Source organism: Rhea pennata, chromosome 1 (genome assembly GCF_028389875.1).
Source record: "Rhea pennata isolate bPtePen1 chromosome 1, bPtePen1.pri, whole genome shotgun sequence".
Taxonomy (NCBI): domain Eukaryota; kingdom Metazoa; phylum Chordata; class Aves; order Rheiformes; family Rheidae; genus Rhea; species Rhea pennata.
Genome location: NC_084663.1, coordinates 197,712,725 through 197,735,881, shown reverse-complemented (window position 1 = coordinate 197,735,881; position 23,157 = coordinate 197,712,725). Strand labels below are relative to the sequence as shown.

General features: G+C 36.7%; 1 protein-coding gene across 1 annotated transcript in view; it reads left to right on the top strand.

Moving 5' to 3' along the window:
* Positions 1-23,157, top strand: part of RNF17 (ring finger protein 17) — a 52,922-nt gene that overhangs the window by 28,710 nt on the left and 1,055 nt on the right. The window contains exons 20-34 of the mRNA XM_062583848.1: positions 664-784; positions 1,513-1,630; positions 3,235-3,456; positions 4,374-4,524; positions 8,626-8,744; positions 9,526-9,616; positions 10,465-10,580; positions 10,901-11,211; positions 12,386-12,549; positions 13,437-13,556; positions 14,650-14,730; positions 15,543-15,668; positions 20,280-20,390; positions 22,134-22,290; positions 22,689-22,824. Of these exons, the coding sequence (XP_062439832.1) occupies positions 664-784; positions 1,513-1,630; positions 3,235-3,456; positions 4,374-4,524; positions 8,626-8,744; positions 9,526-9,616; positions 10,465-10,580; positions 10,901-11,211; positions 12,386-12,549; positions 13,437-13,556; positions 14,650-14,730; positions 15,543-15,668; positions 20,280-20,390; positions 22,134-22,290; positions 22,689-22,824 (2,144 nt within the window). The remainder of the gene's footprint in view (positions 1-663; positions 785-1,512; positions 1,631-3,234; positions 3,457-4,373; positions 4,525-8,625; positions 8,745-9,525; positions 9,617-10,464; positions 10,581-10,900; positions 11,212-12,385; positions 12,550-13,436; positions 13,557-14,649; positions 14,731-15,542; positions 15,669-20,279; positions 20,391-22,133; positions 22,291-22,688; positions 22,825-23,157) is intronic.

Here is a 23,157-nt window from a genome sequence, read left to right as displayed (position 1 = left end):
GCACGGGAGAGGAAACACTCCAATATGGTAGAGTTCTTGCAGTTGCACTGTTTTGATGATTCCTATCAGAGTGTTTAATAGAAGGGTATTGACTTAGTATGCATTATCTCATTGTTCCAGTTGGTTGCGTATTATTGGTCAAACATATATCCTCAGAAAAATCTATTAGGAGTTTGTCAGCCGTGGTCAGCAATTCATTTAAAACAAGAACTTTCTTTTTTAATCTTTGTTTCAAAGTGCTTAATTTTGTCTGATTTCCTGTGTGTTATTTTTCCATGTATCCTAATAAATGAATACCTTTCCAAACTTTTTGAAGGAATTTTCTGATAGAGTTAACTGTAGAACTGAGGTATCTGCATGTAGTCCTTCAGACCTGCACAGTGGTATAACTGTGCTAACTTTAGATGATTTGAGGAAAATATACAGGCTCAATATATAGTTCTTTCTATTTTAGCAAGAACGTAATATGAATTTGAGGTTCATGTCCTGCTGCAGGCTGTGAAGGGATCGTGTGGAGAACATCTTAAAAACGACTAATAACGTGGAAACAGAGGCAAAGGTCATGCTGTCTTGCTGTCCTGCACACAACAAAGGCTGTAATTTGGCTGTTAAGGGATGTTCTTGATATGTGAAAGTTGATACATAATTTGAATTATTCTTCAGGCAATCAGGAGCAAGCTGGCTTACATTGAACCTTACAAAGGAGCTAGTGAGTGGACCAGAGCAGCCAAGGAAAGGTTTGAAGAAATGACTGAAGATAAATTCATGCTGTGTTCAGTTGTTAGTAAGTTATCAAGAGTGTATCAGTCTTTATTTAAATATTCTTAAATTAATTCAGAAATAAAAATATGCACTTTCATATCTTAATGCATTTATTTGAAATTCTTACATTAATTCTTGTGACAGCCTGGAACGAGAGTATCCAAACACAAAGTAACCAGAGGAGACATAATAGATACAGCCTCTGGAAAAAAGAAACTGCATCTTCTGTTATGGGCCACACCAGTATTAATTGGTTTATTAAAACTGACTTGTTTCTAAGGGTGCTGATTGTCCTTAACTCTCTCTGACCTCATTGGGAGCTATGAATGTGACCACTGCTCTTAGAACATACCCAGAAAAGGAAGTTCAGTAACACCCCTGAGCCTTAGTAGGTTTTTTTCTCAATACCACTTAATGTGTAGGTGGGTGTTCTTCTACAGTTGTGGAATGATGACCCATCTGATAAACAAAATTACATACAGTAGTTGGGTTTTTTTGTGCATATTTATTTATAGCATATAAACAAGATGTTCATATCATACTTACTCATGTCTTTTAAGTTAATGTTAAAGGTATATGCAAAGTTAAGCCTCTAGATTATTGATATTCAGGATCAAATTATTTTACAAATAAGATGCAGTTTTAAAAAGTTCACCCTCTTCCTAACCGTTTACCTTGTCTCCAGAACCATTAACAGTCTTTTTACTAGCATTGCTTGGTGCAAATTATGTTTATATTCTTCATTCACAGAAATTTTGGAAAATAACTTTTTATCTGTTGAGCTATTTGACTCCTCTGCTGTTCCTGGAAGATGCCGTAGTATTAACTGTCAACTAGTTAAGGAAGACCTGGCATCCTTCATACCTGGGTAAATACGCTGTGCATTTTGTGTGTGTGTGTGTGTGTGTGTGTGTATATATATGTATGTATGTGTATATATACAGAGAGAGAATATATATATATATATATATATATATATATATATAATGTATTGTATTAAAGTACCAGAGAGACTAGGAGCTGTACTCATGAGCTAGGACACAGCTGAGCTGTGTGCTATACAGATACATCATTATAAGGACATCATTTAATGTACTAAAGCTTATTTTGTTGTGAGACAAATGAGTTAATGGCATGTAGAGCTGAAACTGTGAAGTATCTGGCACCGGAAGCAGACACGCTGCAACATGCTATGTTGGTATGGACTCTCCAGTACAAGAGAGACATGGAACTACTGGACAGAGTCCAGCTTAGGGCTACAAAGATGATAAGGAGACTGAGCATCTCTCATGTAAGGAAATGCTGCGAGAGCTGGGCCTTTTTAGCCTGGAGAAGGGAAGACTGAGGGAGAATCTCACCAGTGTGTGTAAGTATCCAAAGGGAGGGTGTCGAGAGGATGGGGCCAGAGTCTTTTCAGGGGTGCCCAGCAACAGGACAAGAGGCAACAGGCACAAACTGAAACACAAGAAGTTCCATCTGAATATGAGGAAAAACCTCAGTGCTCTATCACTGAGGGTGATAGAGCACTGGAACAGGTTGCCCAGAGAGATTATGGAGATCTTCCTTCCTTTGAGATATTCAGATATCCTTCCTTTGAGAGATTCCAGAGCTGTCTGGTCAGGGTCCTGGGCAGCACTGTCTAGGTGATCTTGCTTAAGCAGAAGAGTTGGACTAGGTGATCTCCAGAGGTCCTTCCTAACATCAGCTGTTCCGTGATTTTGTGAAATGGCCAGCAGTTAAACACACACAAGCTGTCAGATTCAGTCTTGATCTACAGGAAACACCGATAGATTATTTTCAAGCTGTATATCCTCATATCTCTGGTTAGCCCAGTTCTTGATACTTGGATTGATAGGTATTGGCCAACTCTTGATTGCTGCTGTGCTTTATTCTACCCAGTTCACACAATTTAAGCAAGTTCACATTAAAGTATTACTGTTACACTTCATTTTGTACTTTAACTAGGAAAGAACTAGTTCTAGGATGTTGCATTGTATTTGTACCCATAACTTCAGGGAATGCTAGAAGGATAAATTGTCCACTGAATTAATGGTTGCTTCTGAAAGGAATATTAACATTATCTTGGAAGTAGAGTATTGCAGATTTCACTCAGAGGCAATACAGCTTTCCAGAAACTTGACACTAGTAATTTGATGTCTTCTAAGCTAGATAAGCAGTCATATTCGTATCAGTATCACTCTTTTGGCAGCCTGTATTACCTAATACTCTCATTTGACAGTAGAATATGCAAGGGTAGCTACTGAAGAAGAATAAAAATAAGTGACTATCACGAGTGCTTCAGATGCAGCATTTAAAAATGTTTTTGGCTTTTGATGGAGGGTTTTCTGCTTTTCTAAGTTCTTCACTTTTTCCTTCTTCTATCATTCATTTTGGAATTGCAATCACAGAACTTTTTTTCACTTCAATTACATGTGTAAACTTTCAATCCTAATTGTTTGACACACCTTACAGATATATTGAAAGTACTGCTGTGGGGCCCAGTGAAATATGGGATACTCCTTTAGAAGAAGTTCCTGAAACACCAGAAAATTTAAATCCTATAAACGTGGAGCCCCTCGAGGAAGTGGATTTCAGATCGCTTTCTAAGAAAGAGCTACAAGTGAGAATTAGTCATGTTGTATCCCCTAGCAAAATTTTTATACAATGGCTGTCATCAGAAGGTTTACTGAAAAGGTACTTAACTTTAGAGAAGTTATTTGAATTTAAGGCACACTAACTACAAGTTGATGAAGAAATATGGTTAGAACAAACTATTTCAGGTGGCATTTGGCAGTGGGGCACTCTTGAATGCTGTTGAATTACATTGCTTTGAGGGAAGTATAGGAACAAAAGACAGGTTTGTACTAAGTTATGTTTAATCAAATATCTGTGATTCAAAATGAACTGTATGATCTAACTCCTGTTTCAAATAATTGTGATGTAATAAGTAAGGGAGCCTGGCAAATGCAATATTGTCCAGAAAGACTAAATCTTTCTGCTCGTTACTCTGTCCTCTCCATTCCTTTGTTTGGAATCTGACTGAATAATACCAGTATTTTAAGTCATAGAATTTCAGTCAATTTATTTCTTTTTCCATGATTCTAATATGCTGTTAGGAAAGCTTGAAAGCAACTTTTGAACATAATGTCAACCTTCCTTTGATACTTGAAAGACAAACTTTAAGTAATACTGCCTACTGCTTGGAGACAAGTACCACTTTAGTGCAAGTTACTTGTTTTCTACCTGTTAATTCTCCCGTGGTTTTCAGTACTTTGCATATACTGACCTGGAGTGTGCTTAAATTAGTCATGGCACTAAATGAGGTTCACATTCTTCTCAAGTTGTGAAGAGAAAATAATCAAAAGTATATTGCTATACAGAAGGGTCAGAATTCTCAGATTAATTCAGCAATTCTAATTGGATTGCATCTGTTTTTAAGCTCCATTTCATGTGTTTCTAATATGCCATAAGGAGAGGCTACAGTACTAGGTGTCTGTTAAACAGTTATTTAAAATTTTACTGTATGCTAGTTAAGCAGTAATTGACTAAAAAAACCTCTTTACTCATTGGGTAAGATCTTACTGTTGGAAAAGTGTATTTGTTGATGTTAGTTTACAGGAGAAGATGGCTACTATCTATGAAGAATCCCAGCCAGAGTCTGTGAAGTGGGAAACCAGTATGCATTGTGCTGTTTATGTACATGATTGGAAACAGTGGCAAAGAGGTCAAATAAGCAGAATTGTCTCTGAAACAACTGCAGAGGTAAACATCATCATAAGAAGATTCATACTTATATTTCTAAAGTTTTTGAGGATTCATTGATAAATAATTGATAAATAATCTCACATCTTGAGTTCTTGTTTTTGTGTTACTGTTTTCTCAGACAGCCTTTTGCTTTTGTCTGGAGTTTATTTTCAGTTACGTTATACACTGCTGTAAGGAAGATACTTCCTGAGTTTCGATGAGACAGTAATTTAGCAGGGCACTTGATACTTCAGGAAGGTTCATGAGATTGACTTCATGTGTGATTACAGTACACGGAGCAACATGGCACAGATTCCCAAGATACAGTTTGGCTCAGATTCCGGAAGCAATATGATCTTCAAGATGGCAGTTAGCCAAACCTAGTAATCCTTGATAAGAGATAGAGTTGGTTGAAGTAATTCCACCACCACATGAACATCTCTAAGTACGCTGTTCCTTGAACCATAAACTGATACTGATGCACTGTGCCAAATACATGTAACACTCCATCCAGTGACTTTTCTCACAGTGCTGCTTTAAGCGTACATTTTGTTGCACCCATTTAAAAAGAAAAAAAAAAGAAAAAAGCATCAGGAACATGCATTTTATGAGTAGATAACTACTTAACTCAAAAGTAAGAGTGGCTTTGTAGTCATACAGATAATCCAGGTCTTGATTACAATTAGTTCCCTCCAGCATCATCAGATTATGTCGCTGGATCTTACTAACTGAAAGCAGAAGAGAGACTTCCTGACATTTAGATTTTGTATAATCTTTGCCTTCCAAAACTAGGAGTTTTCAAACAACTGTTTTTCCACTTAAGTTGGAAAGGCTGGAATTATTTAAAATTACTGTATTATATATAACCTACAGTTCGTATTATAACAATCATTACATTATTAGTATATGAAATGCTGGAAAGGTGAGAAGAAGGAGTTGCCCTTTATGTGAGAGAACAGCTGGAATGCACGGAGTGCTGTCTGGAGATGACCCAGCTGAGAGCATATCCATTATGATTGGAGGGCAGACCAGTGTGGGCAATGTTGTGGCAAGTGTCGGCAACAGGCTGCCTGATCAGGAAGAAGAGAAGCAGTAGATGAGGCCTTTTTGAGACAACTAGAAGAAGCCTCATGTTCACAGACCCTGGTCCTCATGGGGGATTTAAGCCATTTTGTTATCTGCTGGAAGGGCACATGCAATCCTAGAGGTTTATGGAGTCCATTGAGGATAACTTCATGACACAAGTGACTGAGGAGCCAATAAGAGATGTGCTTTGCTGGGCATTGTACTTACAAACAAGGAGGAACTGCTCAGGGATGTGAAGGCTGGAGGCAGCCTTGGCTGCAGGGAGCATGAGGTGCTGGAGCTCAGAATCCTGAGAGAAGCAGGAAAGGTGAAAAGCAAGATTGCAGCCATCAGCAGAGTCTGCAGGACAGCAGACTTTGGCCTATTTAGGAATGTACTTGGAAGAACCACAGGGGATAGAGTCCTGGAGGGAAGAGTAGTCCAGGAGACCTGCCTGATTTCTTAAGCATTACCTCCTTCAAGGTCAAGAACAGTCCATCCCCGTGTGCAGTAAATCAAGCAAAGGTGGCAGGAGGCCTGCAGGGATGAGAGAGTGCATGCTTAGCAAGTTTGCAGACAGTACAACACTTGGAGTGATTGATAGACCAGATGGGAGTGTTGCCATTCAGAGGGACCTTGACAAGCTGGAGAAAAGGGCTAACAGGAACATCATGAAGTTTAGCCCTGGGAAGTGCAAAGTCCTGCCCCTGGACCAGAATAATCTCATGCACCATTACAGGCTGGGGGGTGACTGGCTGCACAGCAGCTTCGCAGAAATGGACCTGGGGATTTTGGGGGTGAGCCAGCAATTTGTCTTGTAGCAAAGGAGGCCAACGTTAGGAGGAGTACTGCCAGCAGGGCAAGGGATGATTGTCCCCTACTCAGCCATAGGTGAGACCACATCTGGAGCACTATGCCCAGTTTGGGGTTCACCAGCACGAGAGAGAACAGACAGACACCGGAAAGTCCAGCAAAGGGCCATGAAGGTGATTAAGGGACGGGAGCACCTGTCGTAGCAAGAGAGGCTTAGAGCTGGGACTGTTTAGCCAGGAGAAGAGAAGGATCGGGGTGCATCTTGTCACTGTATATAAATACCTGATGGGAAGGAGCAAAGAAAACAGAGTCAGACTGGTGCCTAGTGGCAGGAGAATAGACAAAGGGGCACAAACTGAAATGCAAGAGTCTGCATTTCAAGATTTAAAAAAAAAAGAAAAAAAAAAGCTTTGTTCCTGTAACATTGACTTAATGCTGGTAGTGAGTTGCTTAGTTGTAGACTTAACATTGTTGCCAATACTCAAAACCTGACTGAACACAACCCTGAGCAACTCTTACTGTAGCTGACCCTGTTTTTAGCAGGGAAGTTGGACTAGATATTCACCATCGTAGTTCTTCACAACCTCAGTGATTCTGTTCCTGTTTGACTGTGCTTAAATTTCTTTCCAGCCTTAAAGATTTGAAAGAGATTTTGTTGTTATTCATTGTATAGTTCAGAAAAGATATAGTAATAGCAGTAATTCAGGCTAGGATATCTGTTACTGTTTAGGAAGTGGGAAACAAGCTATTCCAGCATTTCTGGGCTTGCAAATTTATTTGTACCAAGGTAACCAAAGGAGGAGAAAAGAAGTTTTCTTTTTCTAGGTAACAGTCTAGATACCTGCACACTCTTTGTAGGAGTGTGTATGCATCACCAAGAATTGCAGAAGATAGCATTATTATTAAATCCAAATGCACACTCTGTAAATGGACATCAGCTCTTGTGCAGTCAGTTGTACATGTTGTCTGCTTGTCTGCTTGCTTTCTACATCCAGTTTCCCTTAGCATTTCCTTGTCTGTTGGACATAACCTTAGGAATTTTGTCATTTTGCTACCATCTGATTTCTTAGCGAAGCTTCATTATTTCCTTTGGGGTTTGTGGTTTTTTTTTTAACTTCGTGCATAGTAAGCTAAGTCTTTACTGCGTTTCTTGCTATATTTTTGGTGGCCTGCCTTTTGAAACAGTTCCCTGAGGATTTTACTTGAATTTATTTTTCCTTTTTTTCCCCCTTTTTTTAAAAAAATTATTCTTTCTGTGGGCAGCTTTTTGGGCAGGTACAGTTATTTTGCAGGCAGTGGCACGTGTGTGGAGTGGAAGAGGAATTGTTCCCTAATTTGTAGTACCACCACCAGTAAAAATGTCTACTGAAGGATTTAGTGGGTTTTGGTATTGTTTTTTTCTTTTTTTTTTCCTCTCTTAAGATTGTCATTATCTAGAAGGTAGAAGTCCAGATGCTTCTAACAGAGCTTTTGAGATCCCAAACATACTCGTCTTAATTATGTCTTTGTTTCAGTGAACAGTGGGCCCACGTTATTACCCTTATCATTTCAGCTGCTCGCATCCTTGAGAAAATGTTTGTAGATAACTTCAGTGTCATGATTGGAAGCAATATAAACATCAGTGCTAATCTTACCTGACTGAGAAGGGCTTGGATTCAGCTTTTCAGGCCAGCAGTTTTGCTGGTTCATTCTTCCTGTTGCATAAGAACCTACTCTACTGGATCAGACAAAAATCCATTAATCCCAGTATTCTCTTTTCAGTAGCATCTATCATAGATGCTTATGGGAGGTTTATAATAAACAAGGCAGATAAAGAGCAACTCTTCGGATGTACTTCCCCAGTTTCTAGCAATGAGAGTTGTGGGATTTCTCAGTTGAAGGCACAACAGTACTGTCATGTTTGGTAACCTGGCAGGCTTACTCTCTTTGACTGTTCAACCCCCTTTGAACACATTTGTGGGTTTCAGCCTCTCTGTATTGTGTTATCATCATTTGTGTTGTGTGAAGTACTTCAGTGCAGAGGTCAGTGGTAATCTGTGTGGCATTCCCTGATAATTTCACTTCATTGTGAATGCTGCTAATGTTTTTGTGTATGTGTATGTTTGTGTGTGTGTGTATATATGAGTGTATGTATATACACAGTATATATGTATATAAAATACATATGCATTGAATTAGCATTTATTGCAAATGATGTTAAGAGATTTTTTTCTGTTTCATTGTGTTTCTTCTCTGTAACAGGTTATGTTATATGATTCCGGAGCTGTAAAAACAGTGGATATCAGCTGTCTAAGAAAACTTGAGGAAAATATGAAGATAATGAGGACGTTAGCAATAGAATGTTCCTTGGTAGATATAAGGTAGCCTTTCCCTTACACTGAAATAGTAGTATCAGAAACCTAGTAATGACAAAACTTAATATTTTCTTGGTTTTAGCACTGATGACCTGGGATCTGGATATCGTTTGCTTTTTATATAAAGAAAAAACTGTGTGGCAGCTGTTGTTTGTTGTAAAGGCTTTTACCTAGGATTATGCTACATACTAGTAAAGCACAAAATCTGATGCAGAAAGAAAAAAACTTGCATAGGATGAATTAAAACACTGGACAGATAGCATAGGATTTCCTGATTTCCCTGAATGTTTTTTTCTTTAGCACAGAATTTAAGATGAGTTAGATCTCATGAAAGTGTACAGGTTTCTCTTTTCCAAACTACAGAAACAAGAAGCAAACTGTTCTATTTGTGTGCTGTCCATACTGGAAAGAAAACAATCATGAATGAATACAGAATGCCCAATTTGCAGATGAACTGTGGTTTTCCCTGGTTCTTTTAAAACTTGTTTCTGATTCTCTCAGATTGTGAAAGTTTGTTTTCTTATTTTTGAGTTCTTCTGTCATACCAATCCAAAGCCAAATAACCATTTCTTTTTACTGTTAACTGTAATACAAATAGTCTCTCTCTCTTTTTTTTTTTTTTTTTTTTTTGTATTTGTATTTTTTGCAATACAAGCACTTTCAAAACATTGGAGGCTTGGTAGAAGGCTCTACCTTCTACCTTGGAAGAAGGGTAGAATGCTTAGAAGATGGTCATTAAAGCAAACTTCTCTTCTATTAAAGGAAATTTTAATCTGTTTCCTGCCAGACCAACAGGTGGAAGCATGCAGTGGACAGCAACTGTATGTGAATGTGTATCCTATTACCTAACTGGGGCACAAGCGAAAATAATTATACAGGTTTGTAATTCAAAAGAGCAGTACTCATGAAATTTGTTTATTCATTAATTTAATTTTGCAAAACACTTTCACTCTTAATATGAATGGAACTTTAGGTTGCTGTTCACTATAAAGGAAAAGATGCTTTTTTTTTTCCTGTGTAATTGTTGTTACTAGAGCATTAGAGCAATTTGGCTGCACAGTGTAAAAAGAAAATCTTACATATACTTAGTTACTGAGGTATAATTTTAAAATATTTGGGTTCATTGGGCACTGATATCTCTTACGGACAGATAAGTTTTTCAGCAAAATGCTGATGTTCTTGATGAGAATAACTTCAGCAGCTGCTGTTGTAGTTTTCAAGCCTCAGAAACTGAAATACCAGGTCACTTTTAGGTCCAATACTGTATGAACATCATTTATGTTAGACTTCTTCCATCAGTAAAAAAAAAAAAATAATTATTATTTGTTCAGTATTTGTTTGTAGCTGCCACTGAGGTTTTTACAGTGTATCTGGAAATAAAAGCACTGAGCAAGGTTATCTATGAGTAGATTTAATGTTCCTGGTGGAGGAAAACAAGTATTTGGCAGTTTGTTCAAGAAAATAGCTAGGGGAAGAAGCAAGGTTCTGCTCTGCTTTTTGAGTGGTGGTGGTTTTTTTTTTTCTTCGTATATCTAACCGACTGTTCTAAATATGATAGAAGCTATAATACAAATAAAGTTTACATTTCCTTTTCTGGCATCAGTTGCTCGACAGAGTCTGATCTATAGTCAGTACAAATTAAATGTATAATACATCTGTAGCTTTTAGAAAATGCATATTGCAAGATGTTGTATGACACTTTTTTTTTTTTTTTTTTTCAAACCAGGAAAGTGATGTGGCTTGTCCGTTGCCTGTGAAAATTCTTTGCAAAGATGAAGCAGGACAATTTATTGATATTTCAGAACACCTTATTAAAAAGGGTTTGGCTTTTAGAAACAGAAGGTTCGGACACTTTTATGTTCTTTCAGACTCGGGTTCAAATTGTGGTAAGCTAATAAGTACAATGAAAACTTGAGTTGTCCTCTACAACGTAAATAGAAACAAAACACCATTTTAAGTGGACTTAGGTGAGGAAAATACTGTTAACTGTATCCATTGCATATTTCAGTTATTTAAGTCAGTGGATGAGATTCTGACAATATTTTTAACAAGCGTTTGCTATCTGTGGTTTGTTGGGGTTTTTTTTGTTTTTATTTTATTCTTTTCACTTTTCAAATTGTTCATCTTTTGATACGTTGATGTGATTTGATTGAATCTACTAGAACTGATAAAGCCGATGCAGCTGGCTCAATCTCCAAGGAACATCCTGAAGTACATTTAGAACAAGAGAACTCACAATTAGATGGTTGTAATTCAGAAACTACATGTGCAGTAAACAGTGCTGCTGCTCCAGAGAAAGACATCACTCTTTCTGAGAGAGAACATAAATCTAATCAGACAGAGGAGCCACTGCTTCAGTCGGGAGTGGATGAAGTGTATAAACCTCCTGTTATACCTGAAACAAAAATTTTTCAAGCTGTAGTAAGCTGTGTTGGACACGATGGGACTATTTATGTGATACCAGTATCATTAGGTAAGATTACATAGAAGGAAATGTATCTGTGTTTATGAATCCAATAGCTGCGGTAATGTCAGAACGTTTTTCTGCCAGTTTCCTGTTTGGAATTGCTGTTCTTTAGATACAATGAATACTCATGCGTGTGTGTATGCATGTGCATACGTTTTATCTACTTACTTCTGTCTAACTATGTAGAAATTCAACAACTTTGGGGGAAAAAAAATCCAAATCCCTGTAAGGCAGTGCCTTGCATTTAAAAAGATCAGAATAAACTGTTCTGTCCATCCATCCCCAACAATAAATCAGAAAATGCAAAACACTTGGACAAGCAAGTTACTTACCTTGCTTCTCTAGGCAATATTGTGTAAAGCAGCAAGTGCTTTATTTTGTAATGTTGAGATTGTGATACATTTTACTTCTAATAATCATACATCTTACGCGTTGTTGAAAACTCAGTTGATTCTCAAGTATCACTGTTTTTTAAGTGTCTTCAGTGTAAGCTCAATGCCCAGTTTTCTTCTTTAGTGTAATAGATTTTGTATCTTGGCATATTTTCTATTTCAAAATGCTAGAAAGTAGTACAGTTTTACCTAACAGATGCTGTATCTTCTGAACCCTGTTAGTACATTGTGCTGCAGAAAAATATATTGGTATGAAAACAATCTTTTTTTCACTCTACTGTACAAATACATCTAACTACTAAGTTGTGTCATAAAGATTTGGAAAAAAAGTACAGTAATTCCTCCCACTGAAGACTATGTTGTTCTTGTAGTAGTTGCTGTAGACTAAAATTAGAATAGAGTCTTTTGGAGACCTGTCTTGTATGTCTCATGGCCTCCTGCTGCTGTTTTGGGGAATCTGTTGTCTTGTTGATGGCTGCTGCTATCATTACTACTGTCAAAGTAGCAACTGCAAAACTTAGAATCTTGTTTTCTGAGATTTCAAATCCAGAATTACTGATGGCTTTACTATTGCAAATACACTTAAATCTTGTTTAAGTAGTAAGTTACCTACTAGTCTTAGAAGTTGAACAAACCTTATGTATCAGTGTTGAGAAACATTTTTGGAGTGGCACAGGTAGTTTATAGTGTCTTCATCTGAATCTGCTATTCTCCAGTTGATTAAAATAAGTTGCACTAACGCATTTTAGACCATTTTGAAATTAGCATTTGGAAAACTTTTTTTTCAGTAAATGAACTAAACAAATTGATGAGTGAAATACAGTGTAACTTCAAATGCCTTGGTCTTCTGGAACCCTACTGTTGGAAGAAGGGAGAGGCTTGTGTTATCAGAGGGTCAGATACCATGTGGTATCGAGGTAAAGTTACAGAACTTGGTGGTGGTACTCTCCAGGTAAGTTTGATTATGTATCTCTCATATGTGTGTGTGTGAGAGAGAGTGCATGGATGCGTGTACCTGTACATGTTTTTTTGATGTTGTTTGTTTTTGGTTTTGTTTTAAACCTATGATTGCTGCTTTTTTCATTTGGGTGACTTGGCTGTCCAGATACTTAATCTGCTTAAAATTGTAATCATTTTCCATTCTGATTTTTCCATTTATTTTAAAGGTGAATTGTCTGCCTATTTCATTTGTCACAATTTTGCTATAATTACTCTGGATGACAAAGGATCCTAAATAAAAAAGAAAACATCCTTGGTCATCTCTAAGTAATCCCTTCCCTTTAAAAGAAAAAAGAAAGCAAAAAAAAAAAGACTAAATACTTTGATTGTGATCGTATGCAGAATACCTTGAAAGCATTTTTGTTTAGCTTTCCCCACCACCACCACCCCCAAGTAGTCATTATCTGTTTAAGATCTTCCTGCTGCTCAGATATACAACAACTTTTTCTTATTAGCAGTTAGTCTTACCTGGTTTCTTGAAGTCTAGTTATGCTCTTTGAACATAAGTTTCTAAGTCTGATACTTCCCTTGTTCATAAAATTAGTATATCTTTCAGATATTAGTATTAAACTACTGTAGCTTATTGCACGTAAGGTAGGATCAAATTTAGAGACTGGCCTTCTAATCCATATCAATTCTTTAATTCCTTCCTTATTTCTGCTTTGTCACATCTCATATATATCAGCAAGCTGTTTTATTTCTCCAGAAATTCATTTCTGTAAGTGAACCATTCCTGTGATAAACTTGGTTAAATATATATATATATATATATATATATGTGTGTGTGTGTGTGTGTGTATATATATTGGAATTATTTCGAGAAACGTCTTTTTCATATAGGTGCAGTACGTAGACTGTGGTTCCATTGAGAAGATCCCCCAGTGTCATCTGTATCCAACTGCCTTATATACTGATATTCCTCCATTTTGTATACCATGTCAGCTCTACAACACTGTGCCAGTGAGTAATGCGAAACTTAGACTTGGACTTTCTAGCAGTATTCAGATTGATACATTGTTTAATCATATAAAGGTTGAGAGTTATTTGTGGGTGTTTCTGGTATTTTTGCTTGTGTTAGCAGATGAATCTATGAGAACTCAGACAATAGCTGGTCAGGATCATTTCAGCCAGACAGCCTTTAGGCAGAAGGGGCCAGATTGCTTTATGAAGTGACTGTGTTTCAAAAACTGCTGTCATTGGGAAGGACTCCTTGGGAATTAAATCTTTGTGAGGAGAACACAGCACTATCTGGCCAGACGGTATTCTGAAGTGACTGTTCACTTTACAGTAGCAGCAGCAGCAGGTGTGGCCTGTGTTTCTTAATACAGAATGGCCAGAAAATGTAAACCTTGATGTCCTGCAGAAGTATGTGTATCATTCAGAACTCCAGCTATGCAAGAAACAATCTGTTGTGCTAAAGTAATAACACATCAATTGTTTTAGAGTATATTGCTAGTCTAAGCAAGTAGTTGATACCTAAGTAGCATTTTCACATTTTATCACATCTTACCTTTAAAAAATGACAGTTCAAATTTGAGTAATTTAACAAAACAACTGGGTTAGTTTAAGGAAAACGTTTTTGTTGCTATAAACAATTAAATTGATACGTTAAGAAAGATAGGATTCTGGGCCTACAGATTGGGAGACAAATACTGCAAGGTAAATTTTAAGCATTGTATGTTTTCTGTTCTCTGTTATCTTCAAGCATAATTCTGTATGTTTGGGCTATGTTTAATGTAATTGTACATAGTTTAATGATTATGTATATAGTAGTGGTTAGACTCAGTAAGCAGCACCTCTTAATGATTTCAAGATTTAAAAATTGCTGGTCAGCTTTGTCAAACAGTAAAATCCAGTGTGGTCAGCTTTGTCAAACAGTAAAATCCAGTGTACCAACATGCTTATTGTAGAAAATCAAATTAATGATGTGTTTTCATTGTTAAATTTTTCAGTGATAAACACACATTTTCATCTTACTGTTTTAGGAATAATAGAATATTCCTTGTTAGCATCTTACTGTTTTGGGGATTTGTCTTTTCCTTTCACTGGACAGATTGGAAATTTTTGGCAGCAGGACGCAATTGATCTCCTTCAAGAACTACTTACAGATGAAAAGGTTGAAGTACATGTTCAGGTAGCTTCATTCATTCATAGATGAGGATTGAGGCTTACTGTTTTACCTTTTTTTTTATATTTTTTTAACTTACATTATAAATACTAGATCAAGTAGCATAACAATAAATACATGTCTTGGACAAAAATAATTTGGTCCTCAATCTTTATACTGTCTTTGAGGGGGAAGGGTAATAAAAGGCTAAAGTTTTTTCTCCCATGATTTTATCTTTGTAAAAATACCAGGCCTTAGATGTCTTCTTTAAACATATTAAAGCTTTTTGCTGTGTTTGTATTCCATGCCACTGAATTGGCCAGTTTGCATTCTACAAACCATGTAACCTACCAACATTAGAAATTCTTCTGAATCCAATTGTAACTGAACAAAATTGGATGAAAATAAGTATGGACATGCTTAAATTAGATATTTTATGTTTTCCTATAGCACTATATGTTATCTCCTGAAAAACTTACGATTTCAAGTAATGTAGTTTGTAATGATAAATTGTGAAAGAAGAGGGTTTATCTTTGAGCAAGCGTGAGAGAATGTTTCAGTGTTAGACTGGGTAGTCAGTGTGGCTATTCCAGCAAGCAGTCATACTCTGTTTCTGTCATACTCTTAATAGCCATTCTTTCTGATTTTGTGTCCTTGATGGTACTTATAAGTATCTACAGTTGATGATACCTGTGGGTACTATTTACCCTAAACAATGTAGTACTATATCTATAGTTCTGGTGCTGATAGGAACCACAGGTTTGAACTTCGTGGCCACTGTTTTTAAAGCCTCAGTCACACTTTTATGTTATAATCTTTTTTTTGTCTTGTGTAAGTAGGAACTACCAGAAAATCCATGGGGCAAATTGTCCATCAGCCTGTATATTGATGGAATGTCACTTTCTTCCCTCATGGCATGCCAAAAGTACTGCCTTGTTGAAGTTTGTCAGGACATGTCAAAGCTGGTGAGTGGTTTTTTTTTTTTTTTCTTTTGCTATTGTAATTATTTTGAAATTAAAAAGCATACTCAATTGCTTGTTGTGACTCTTGTTTTTTCTTTTTGTAATAGTTTTTTTTTATTATTATTATTTCTATACAGTTTCGCAACATAAATAGCAGTAAGACTAAATAATACAGCTCTCTAGCATAAAAAGTATACAAACAACATGTTGCTAAAACTGTATGGAATGGTGAGTTGCCAAGAGTTTGTTTTCGAACTCCTTTCTGAAAGCAGATTTTTGTCTGCACTTCTGCTTAAAGTGTAATTAGTTCTTGTGCTCGTCTGAATCTTACTTTAAAAAGGATATTAATATGGTAGTATTTTTATCATTTTGAACAGATTAGCAGTTAATGTCAGAAAAGCATTTAAACACAAATTATTGGAAAGGCTGTTTTTCTCGTCTTTAGTAGGGTGTTGCTATTTCTTTCTGACCTAGCTCATTCAGATCAAGTACGCTTCTTAAATTTCATCTGGATAATACCTCTCTGGGCTCAGTTGTAGAGGCTAAACAGTAAGCCTTATAATCTAGCCGTTATTCTACGTTGACTAAAGGAGGTGGTTGTTACAAAAAGCATAGTCATTAAATATTTTACTATTTTAGAGTTCTGTGGCATTATTTCATTACTTCAGATCTGTGGTTTTATGTAAATGACTCGGTAAGTGCTGTTGTTCCATCCTTTTAGGTGTTGTAGTTCTGTTAATAGGGACACTAAGCTGCTTGTACAGATCCGCTACGCTGTTGCCTTGCTGCGAATATGTTCCTGTCTTTGACATACCCTTCTGTTGAACTGCATAGGTCAGTTTAGGAGCTAGTAACACTACAATCTTCAGTCTTTGCTATGGTATGTTAATCCTAGCTCCATCACCATGCAAAAAGCTCCTTAATAGGTAGCAGGATATTGGAGAACCCTGAACCTCAAGGGTTCTGGATGAGCCTACAACAGTGGATATGTGTTCTCAGAACACACATATTTACACAAGATCATCACACTGTGGGTTTTTTTGTTTGAATTGTTTTGAGGGGGTGGAGATTTTGCCAGGGCTGGGGTGGTGGGGGGAAGATGCTCTTATGCAATTTTGAGTCAGAACCAGGTAGCCCTAGGCTTTCTTGTGCTCACATATTAAGGCATAGGGGACCTGCTTCGTTTGACAGGTAAAGGCTTGATCTGCTTGTTCTTAGCTCAGGCTTAACTAACAAAAGATTTTTCTCACAGATACTTAAAAGTACTTTTCCTATAGCAGTTGACTGCAAGCTGTTTCCGTCAACCCATCTGAACCAAAATCAATTCAAAATTCCTTATGTAGACTGCTACTGTCTTTAACTGAATTCCAGATAAACCCCTTTATTGTGAGATACTTAAACTTACAGAGTTTAAGCTTTGTTCTTTCTTAAGTTAATTAATCTAAATAAATGTTGAACATTGTTGCTGTATCTTTGAATAAATGGCCAGACTTTTCTCAGTTCACCCCTTGAGATGACAGGGATCTTTTTTCTGTTGTTGTTGTTTTGAGGGTTTTTTTTGGGGGGGGGGGAGGGGAAAGGTTTCGACTAGTCAGTCAGGTATATAAGCCAACTACATTCAGCCATCATCTGTCTGCCTTCTAAATGAATTACACCAAAGACAGTGCTGAGAAGACTTTGATATTACTGATTTGTCAATCTGAATGCTTCCAGCATCACCAGGAGCTGTTCCATGTTGTCATAAATTCCAAGGAGAGATCAGTGTTATTTCAGGCAGAGAGAAAAATCATTTAGTCCAGTGTTGAGAATCAGGCAGAAGCAGCAGCAGTATAAAAAGGGTAGATTTCTCAGGCACTGATACTGTAACCATTTGTGTGGATTTCCATCCTAAATGAGGTGAGCATATAGTGCTGTTGATAATGCTCTACAACATGCATCATTACAAATTCCAGCACTGAGATTTCTATAAAGTTTGACACTTAAACTGCATGAAGGCTGACCTTTCTTGTCCCTGTTCTCTATTTTTCTGGAGGTAATTAATTTCCTCTAAAAACAATGATCTGTTGATCTAACTAAAAGACCTGCCAGATACCATAAGATGTTTTCTGTCAGGAATGCAACAAGACAGGTCTGAAAGGAATTGAAAAGTCAAGTGATTGTGAACAGATGTTAAAGGCCAGCTGTGCAGGTCTTAAGTCCCACCATCTCTGGCATCAAGAAGGCATGCTGTGTCACTGATGTTTGCAGCAAGACTAGTGAAAAAGCCTTCTGCAAACTCCTAAAAGGCATTTATGCTTTTGTTTTGGTAATATGAGAGTAAAGTCTAGATACCCTGCCCTTTTCAGGGAAATAGAGTATTTGAGATTTGCCAGATTATCACTTCAGACTACATGATTTTAAAGATATTGTTAAATGCCTCACATTGCTGGGTAAGGTCAAGCAGGCTGTTCATAACCAAAGTTTTTTTTTTTATGTGGTATAGAATACAACATAACACACTTGCAGTGAAGCCTACCATTTACTTTGAATTCAATTTTTATTGCTGCAAGGCAAGAGTGTTAAATCTCCTGAGTTGCCTTACTAGATACATGGAATTTTGCAGTGTGTAAATTGCTGCATGATTTCTGCTGTGCCTTTCCAAACATAAGAGCAATTCATATAAGCCATTTTTATATTTTTAAATACTATATACAAAGGCAGAAAGAATGAAGGACAGCTGTTTGAAATAGGGGACTCTTAAACATGTCTTGGTGGACATCCTTACAGTATTGCTGTCTGAAATTGGACTGTCTATGCTGAAGTGTGGTAGATCTAATAGTAACTAATCATCTACTCGCAATAAGAAAAGGTTCCTAATAATAGCAGCAAAAATACTAATACAGTTCGTTCTTTCAAAAACATGCAGAAGAGCTCATGGAGATAGATATCCACCTGCACTACCTGCAGTGCACAGTTAGAACGAAGCTGAAATTTCAGTTGATTGTTTGCAGCCGGTTGTAATAGGATTGTCTGTCACAGTTTCTCTGGCTGTTTTGCAGAATTCTGCTGTTTAGTTTCCTGTATGTATCTACAATACAACCAAGCAAGGGGCTGTTCAGACATCCTTCCTTTACTAGTATGTCATTTAGCAAGACTTTCTTTCTCTCTTACGAGAAAATACTTTTGCTGGAAAAAATAGTTTTCCTGTTAAGACTGAAATACCTAAAAGTTCTTGTATTCTGTTCTTTGTCAGCTGCTACAGAAAATACAAGTTGGGCTTTGTTGCTTTGTTTTGCAGTTATGTTTCTGATTGCTTCCATGTTTGTTCTGGATCAAGTTTTTGATGTAGTGAAGTCTGTTCATTAAATAGATACATAAAGACATTTTTATTTTAGAGAAATTGATACCTTTTATTATGTATTGTATTAAGGTACCAGAGAGACTCAGAGCTGTACTCATGAGCTAGGACCTGGCTGAGCTCTGTGCTCTAAAGACACATCATTATAAGGACATTATTTAATGCACTAAAGCTTACTTTGTTGTGAACCAAATGGGTTAATGGCATGTAGAACTGAAACTGAAGTATCTGGCACTAGAGGCAGACACACTGCAGTGTGCCATGTTGGTATGGGCTCCTATGTACAAGAGAGACATGGAACTACTGGAGAGTCCAGCGTAGGACTACGAAAATGATAAGGAGACTGAGCATCTCTCATGTAAGGAGATGCTGCGAGAGCTGGGGCTTTTTAGCCTGGAGAAGACTGAGAGGGGATTTTATCAATGTATAAAAATACCTTAAGAGAGAGCGTCAAGAGGATGGGGCCAGTCTTTTCAGGGGTGCCCAGCAGCAGTACAAGAGGCAACAGGCACAAACTGAAACACAAGAAGTTCCTCCTGCATATGAGGAAAAACTTTTTTACTTATGAGGGTAATAGAGCACTAGCACAGGTTGCCCAGAGAGGTTGTGGAGTCTCCTTCCTTGGAAATATTCAAGGCCCACCTGGATGCAACCCTGTCTAACATGCTGTAGGTGACCCTGCTTGTGCAGGGGGTTGGACTAGATGATCTCCAGAGGTCCCTTCCAACCTCAGCCATTCTGTGATTTTTGTGGTTGGTGAAGCAATACCTATCTGTACTTCGCAAAATCTACTACATTTTAAAAGGAGTGATAATTCTTCTGGCAAAGGAGTTAAATTACTCTGTCTTTCACCAAAGAGAGAACTTTTTCTCTGGCAAGCTGCAGGAACATGGAGCATTCGGGTTAATCTGTGCCATTTAATTGCTTTTGCTTCCGTTTTTCTTTCTAAGTATTCTAAGCTTTCTTTCCAAGTATCTCTTTAAAGGGAATAAATACTTCAGCCATTTTTGGCAAACAAGTTATCACGTCAGCACATTAGGACCATTTCTGAAATTATCTTCATTAAATTTTAGAAATGTGTATTAAATAGTTCTATTCCTTTTATCTAAAACTTTTTTTTTTGAAAAACAATCCAAAGATAAATTGATAAATACATTTTTCTATTGAGGACACGTTGTTTACATTATTAGATAATTCCTCTCATCAGAAGTTATTAAAAGGACAGTTTGTAGTTTATTACTAAATGTGAACATTGACTAAAGTCTGTCGTGGTCTAGGAATTACTTAAAGGAGATGTTCCTGTTTTGCCTCCATACACGTTGCCATCTCTACCTGTTCCAGGAGATACCTTTCCTGTCAGAGTTACCCATCTTGTGTCCCCTAAAGAGGTATGTTTCATAAATGTCTCATAGATACTGTAGACAAGCATGTTGCAGTCTCATCAGGCTAATGAACAAGAAATTATGGTTAATGTTTGTAGACATATAAAGAAGTATCACTGAGGTTGCACGATGCTACTTATTTATTGATACTGATGGTTGTGTAGTACAGCTGTTCCTTAAACTGTTATTTGAAATACTCTCATTTGTATTATTTTTCTGAAAGCAGAGAAATTAATACTGCACATTTCTCTAAAAATTGAATTCTTGGAATCACGTCTAATTTTTCAGACGTATTTATTCATCTTGTATGATTAGACAATAGGTCACTGGATTTTTACTTGAGGGAATAGCGATGTTTTTCTCTTCTGTATCCTCCAAAAACTAAATTACCTGAATATACATAAAATATGAACATTTTCTGGCTGTTATAATTGAGTTATTTGTCTTTGGTCAGGGATTCAGCATTGATTTTGTGCAAACCCAAATAGCTGCCCTCTAGTTGCCTCCGAGACAAAAGGCTGAATGTAATACTGATTGGTTAGTAAGATTCTTATGCAGACTTTGGTTGTTGAATCAAATCTGAAAGCAGAAAGCAGTAAGAAGCTGATAGTGTCACAAAAAGATCTTAGATTTAAGTGGTTTGACTTACATTGAACTACTTGATAGTGTTCCCCCTCCCCCCGGTAAAAGCGTTAACCACGTAATTGGTTTTATGGTACTCAAGTTAATGTTAGACTACAACACTGAATTTAAAACAATCACTTACCACACTTACTTCCTTAAAGAAATACATATATCTCCAAAAACAATGTGCACTGAACATACTCATCTGTTTTGATGAAGTACAAGACAAAGTGTGTGTTCGCCTTAGTGAATGACTTTTGATTGCCTGTTCTGTTTCCTTTCTTACTGGGAAAGTGTTATAGTCCAACATTTTGACTTCATTTTGTGTAAGAGATCAGAACTGTTTTGCTTTTGATCAGGATAAATGCTGTGAAATGTTAGATCTTGCTTTTGATTCCTGTAGATTTAAGTAGCATTTGCATGATGGAATTGTGGCTTGATAAATACTATATAAATTAGAAAATTAAAGTTAATCTTATTTACTGCTGGTGAATCATGATTGTAATTTAAAAAAGAATCTACTCAGTAATTTTTTGGCCTGTTAATAGAATATCATATATATTCTGAAATGGCTCTGTAAAAAACACAAAAACTTCAGTTAGAAAATCTTTTCAGGTAGGTAAGTTAAAAATCTGTGTATTTTTATATATGTTGCTTAAACTTTCATTTTTTTGACTTACTGCATTATACTGAAGACCAAATTATGAACTTGGTGAATGGAACATCAATAAGTTTTGTTTCTTCTGTGATTAATTTTAAAATTAATCTTTGGGTTTGCCATTATGAAGCATGAATATTTACCAGGTAGTGTGAGGGAGGAATCCTGATGAGACACAACTCTATATCCTATATGGATATGCTCTCTAATATGTATGTTTCTTGCATTTTTACTTTTTAACTTTAGGAGATGTGGTATTCTAGTGACCTCCTCCTATTTTGGAAAGAATTTTGTTGTAAATATGAAGTTATTCATAATAGGTTAAGGAAAGAAGAAATAAGGGAGAGAGGCCATGCTGAATCTTTCCAAGATGGGAACAAGTATCCTTCTAATAATCTTTGATCACTGAAATTTGAAAATAACGAGTCTGTAAAAATTTATAATATGAGAACTTTTTCTCTGAATAGGTATATATTTGCCTTGATCCTTCCGAGAGCCTTAAAATGCAGTCCAACACAGAGGGAGATACCAACGGCAACTCTGCATTGGAGAGCCTTGATGAGGCCCTGAAGTGGTGCAATAAAAATGTGGCTTCTCTTCCTCCTTTAACAAACTTCAGAACAGGTATATTAGTGGTTTTATTTCCCCTGTTGTTTCATGTGGCTGTACAAAAGGCTGAAATTATTTCTGAGGAATAGAAATAATTATGTTTCTATACACCTTTAAATAAATCTCACTTGGAGAGTAAGAAATAATCCCACTATTCTCATATGTTCTTACTTTTTGTGAAATGGAGACTTCTGTCATTCATGGTTGCCGTATGAAGTGTAAAAACTTGACTTAAATTGCATAGTGATGATTGTGAATTGGAGCGCAGAGAGAATTGGGAGGATGTGTAGAAAAAAATAACAATATGAAGTAGAGAAAGAGGAAAAAGTTGAAAATATCAGTCACGCAATAAAAATGATTCTAAAGTTCAGTTAGTTTGCACTTCATTTTGAGGGTTTTTTTTCTTTTTACAGAAATGCCTTGCCTTGTTGAATATAATGATGGTTTATGGTACAGAGCAAAGCTCCTTACTGTTAAAGAATTTGACCCTGTTAAGGTCCTGATTCAGTTTGTTGACTATGGTAATTTTTCAGTTGTCCCTGCCAGCAGGTAAATATATGAATATTTTATGATTTTTTTTCTGTTGCAGCTCTTCGACTTTGTATGAATACTACTTAATTGTATAAACTTGCTGTAGAGATCATTGAAGTATCTACAGGTCCTTGCTTAACATGAGGCAAAATGGGGATTTGAACTGACTACTTGCTTCCCAAACTACTAGGGTTCTGGAAAGAGGCTTTGTTTTGTTTCAGGATTGCACTTCCTGCTCTACTTCTGCCTCTTGCTTCTTGGATGGAGAGAGTGTTAAGTGGGAGATAATATAAAACTAATACCTATTTTCAGTAACTTGACTAGAACACTTAGAGGAATGAACACTTCTGA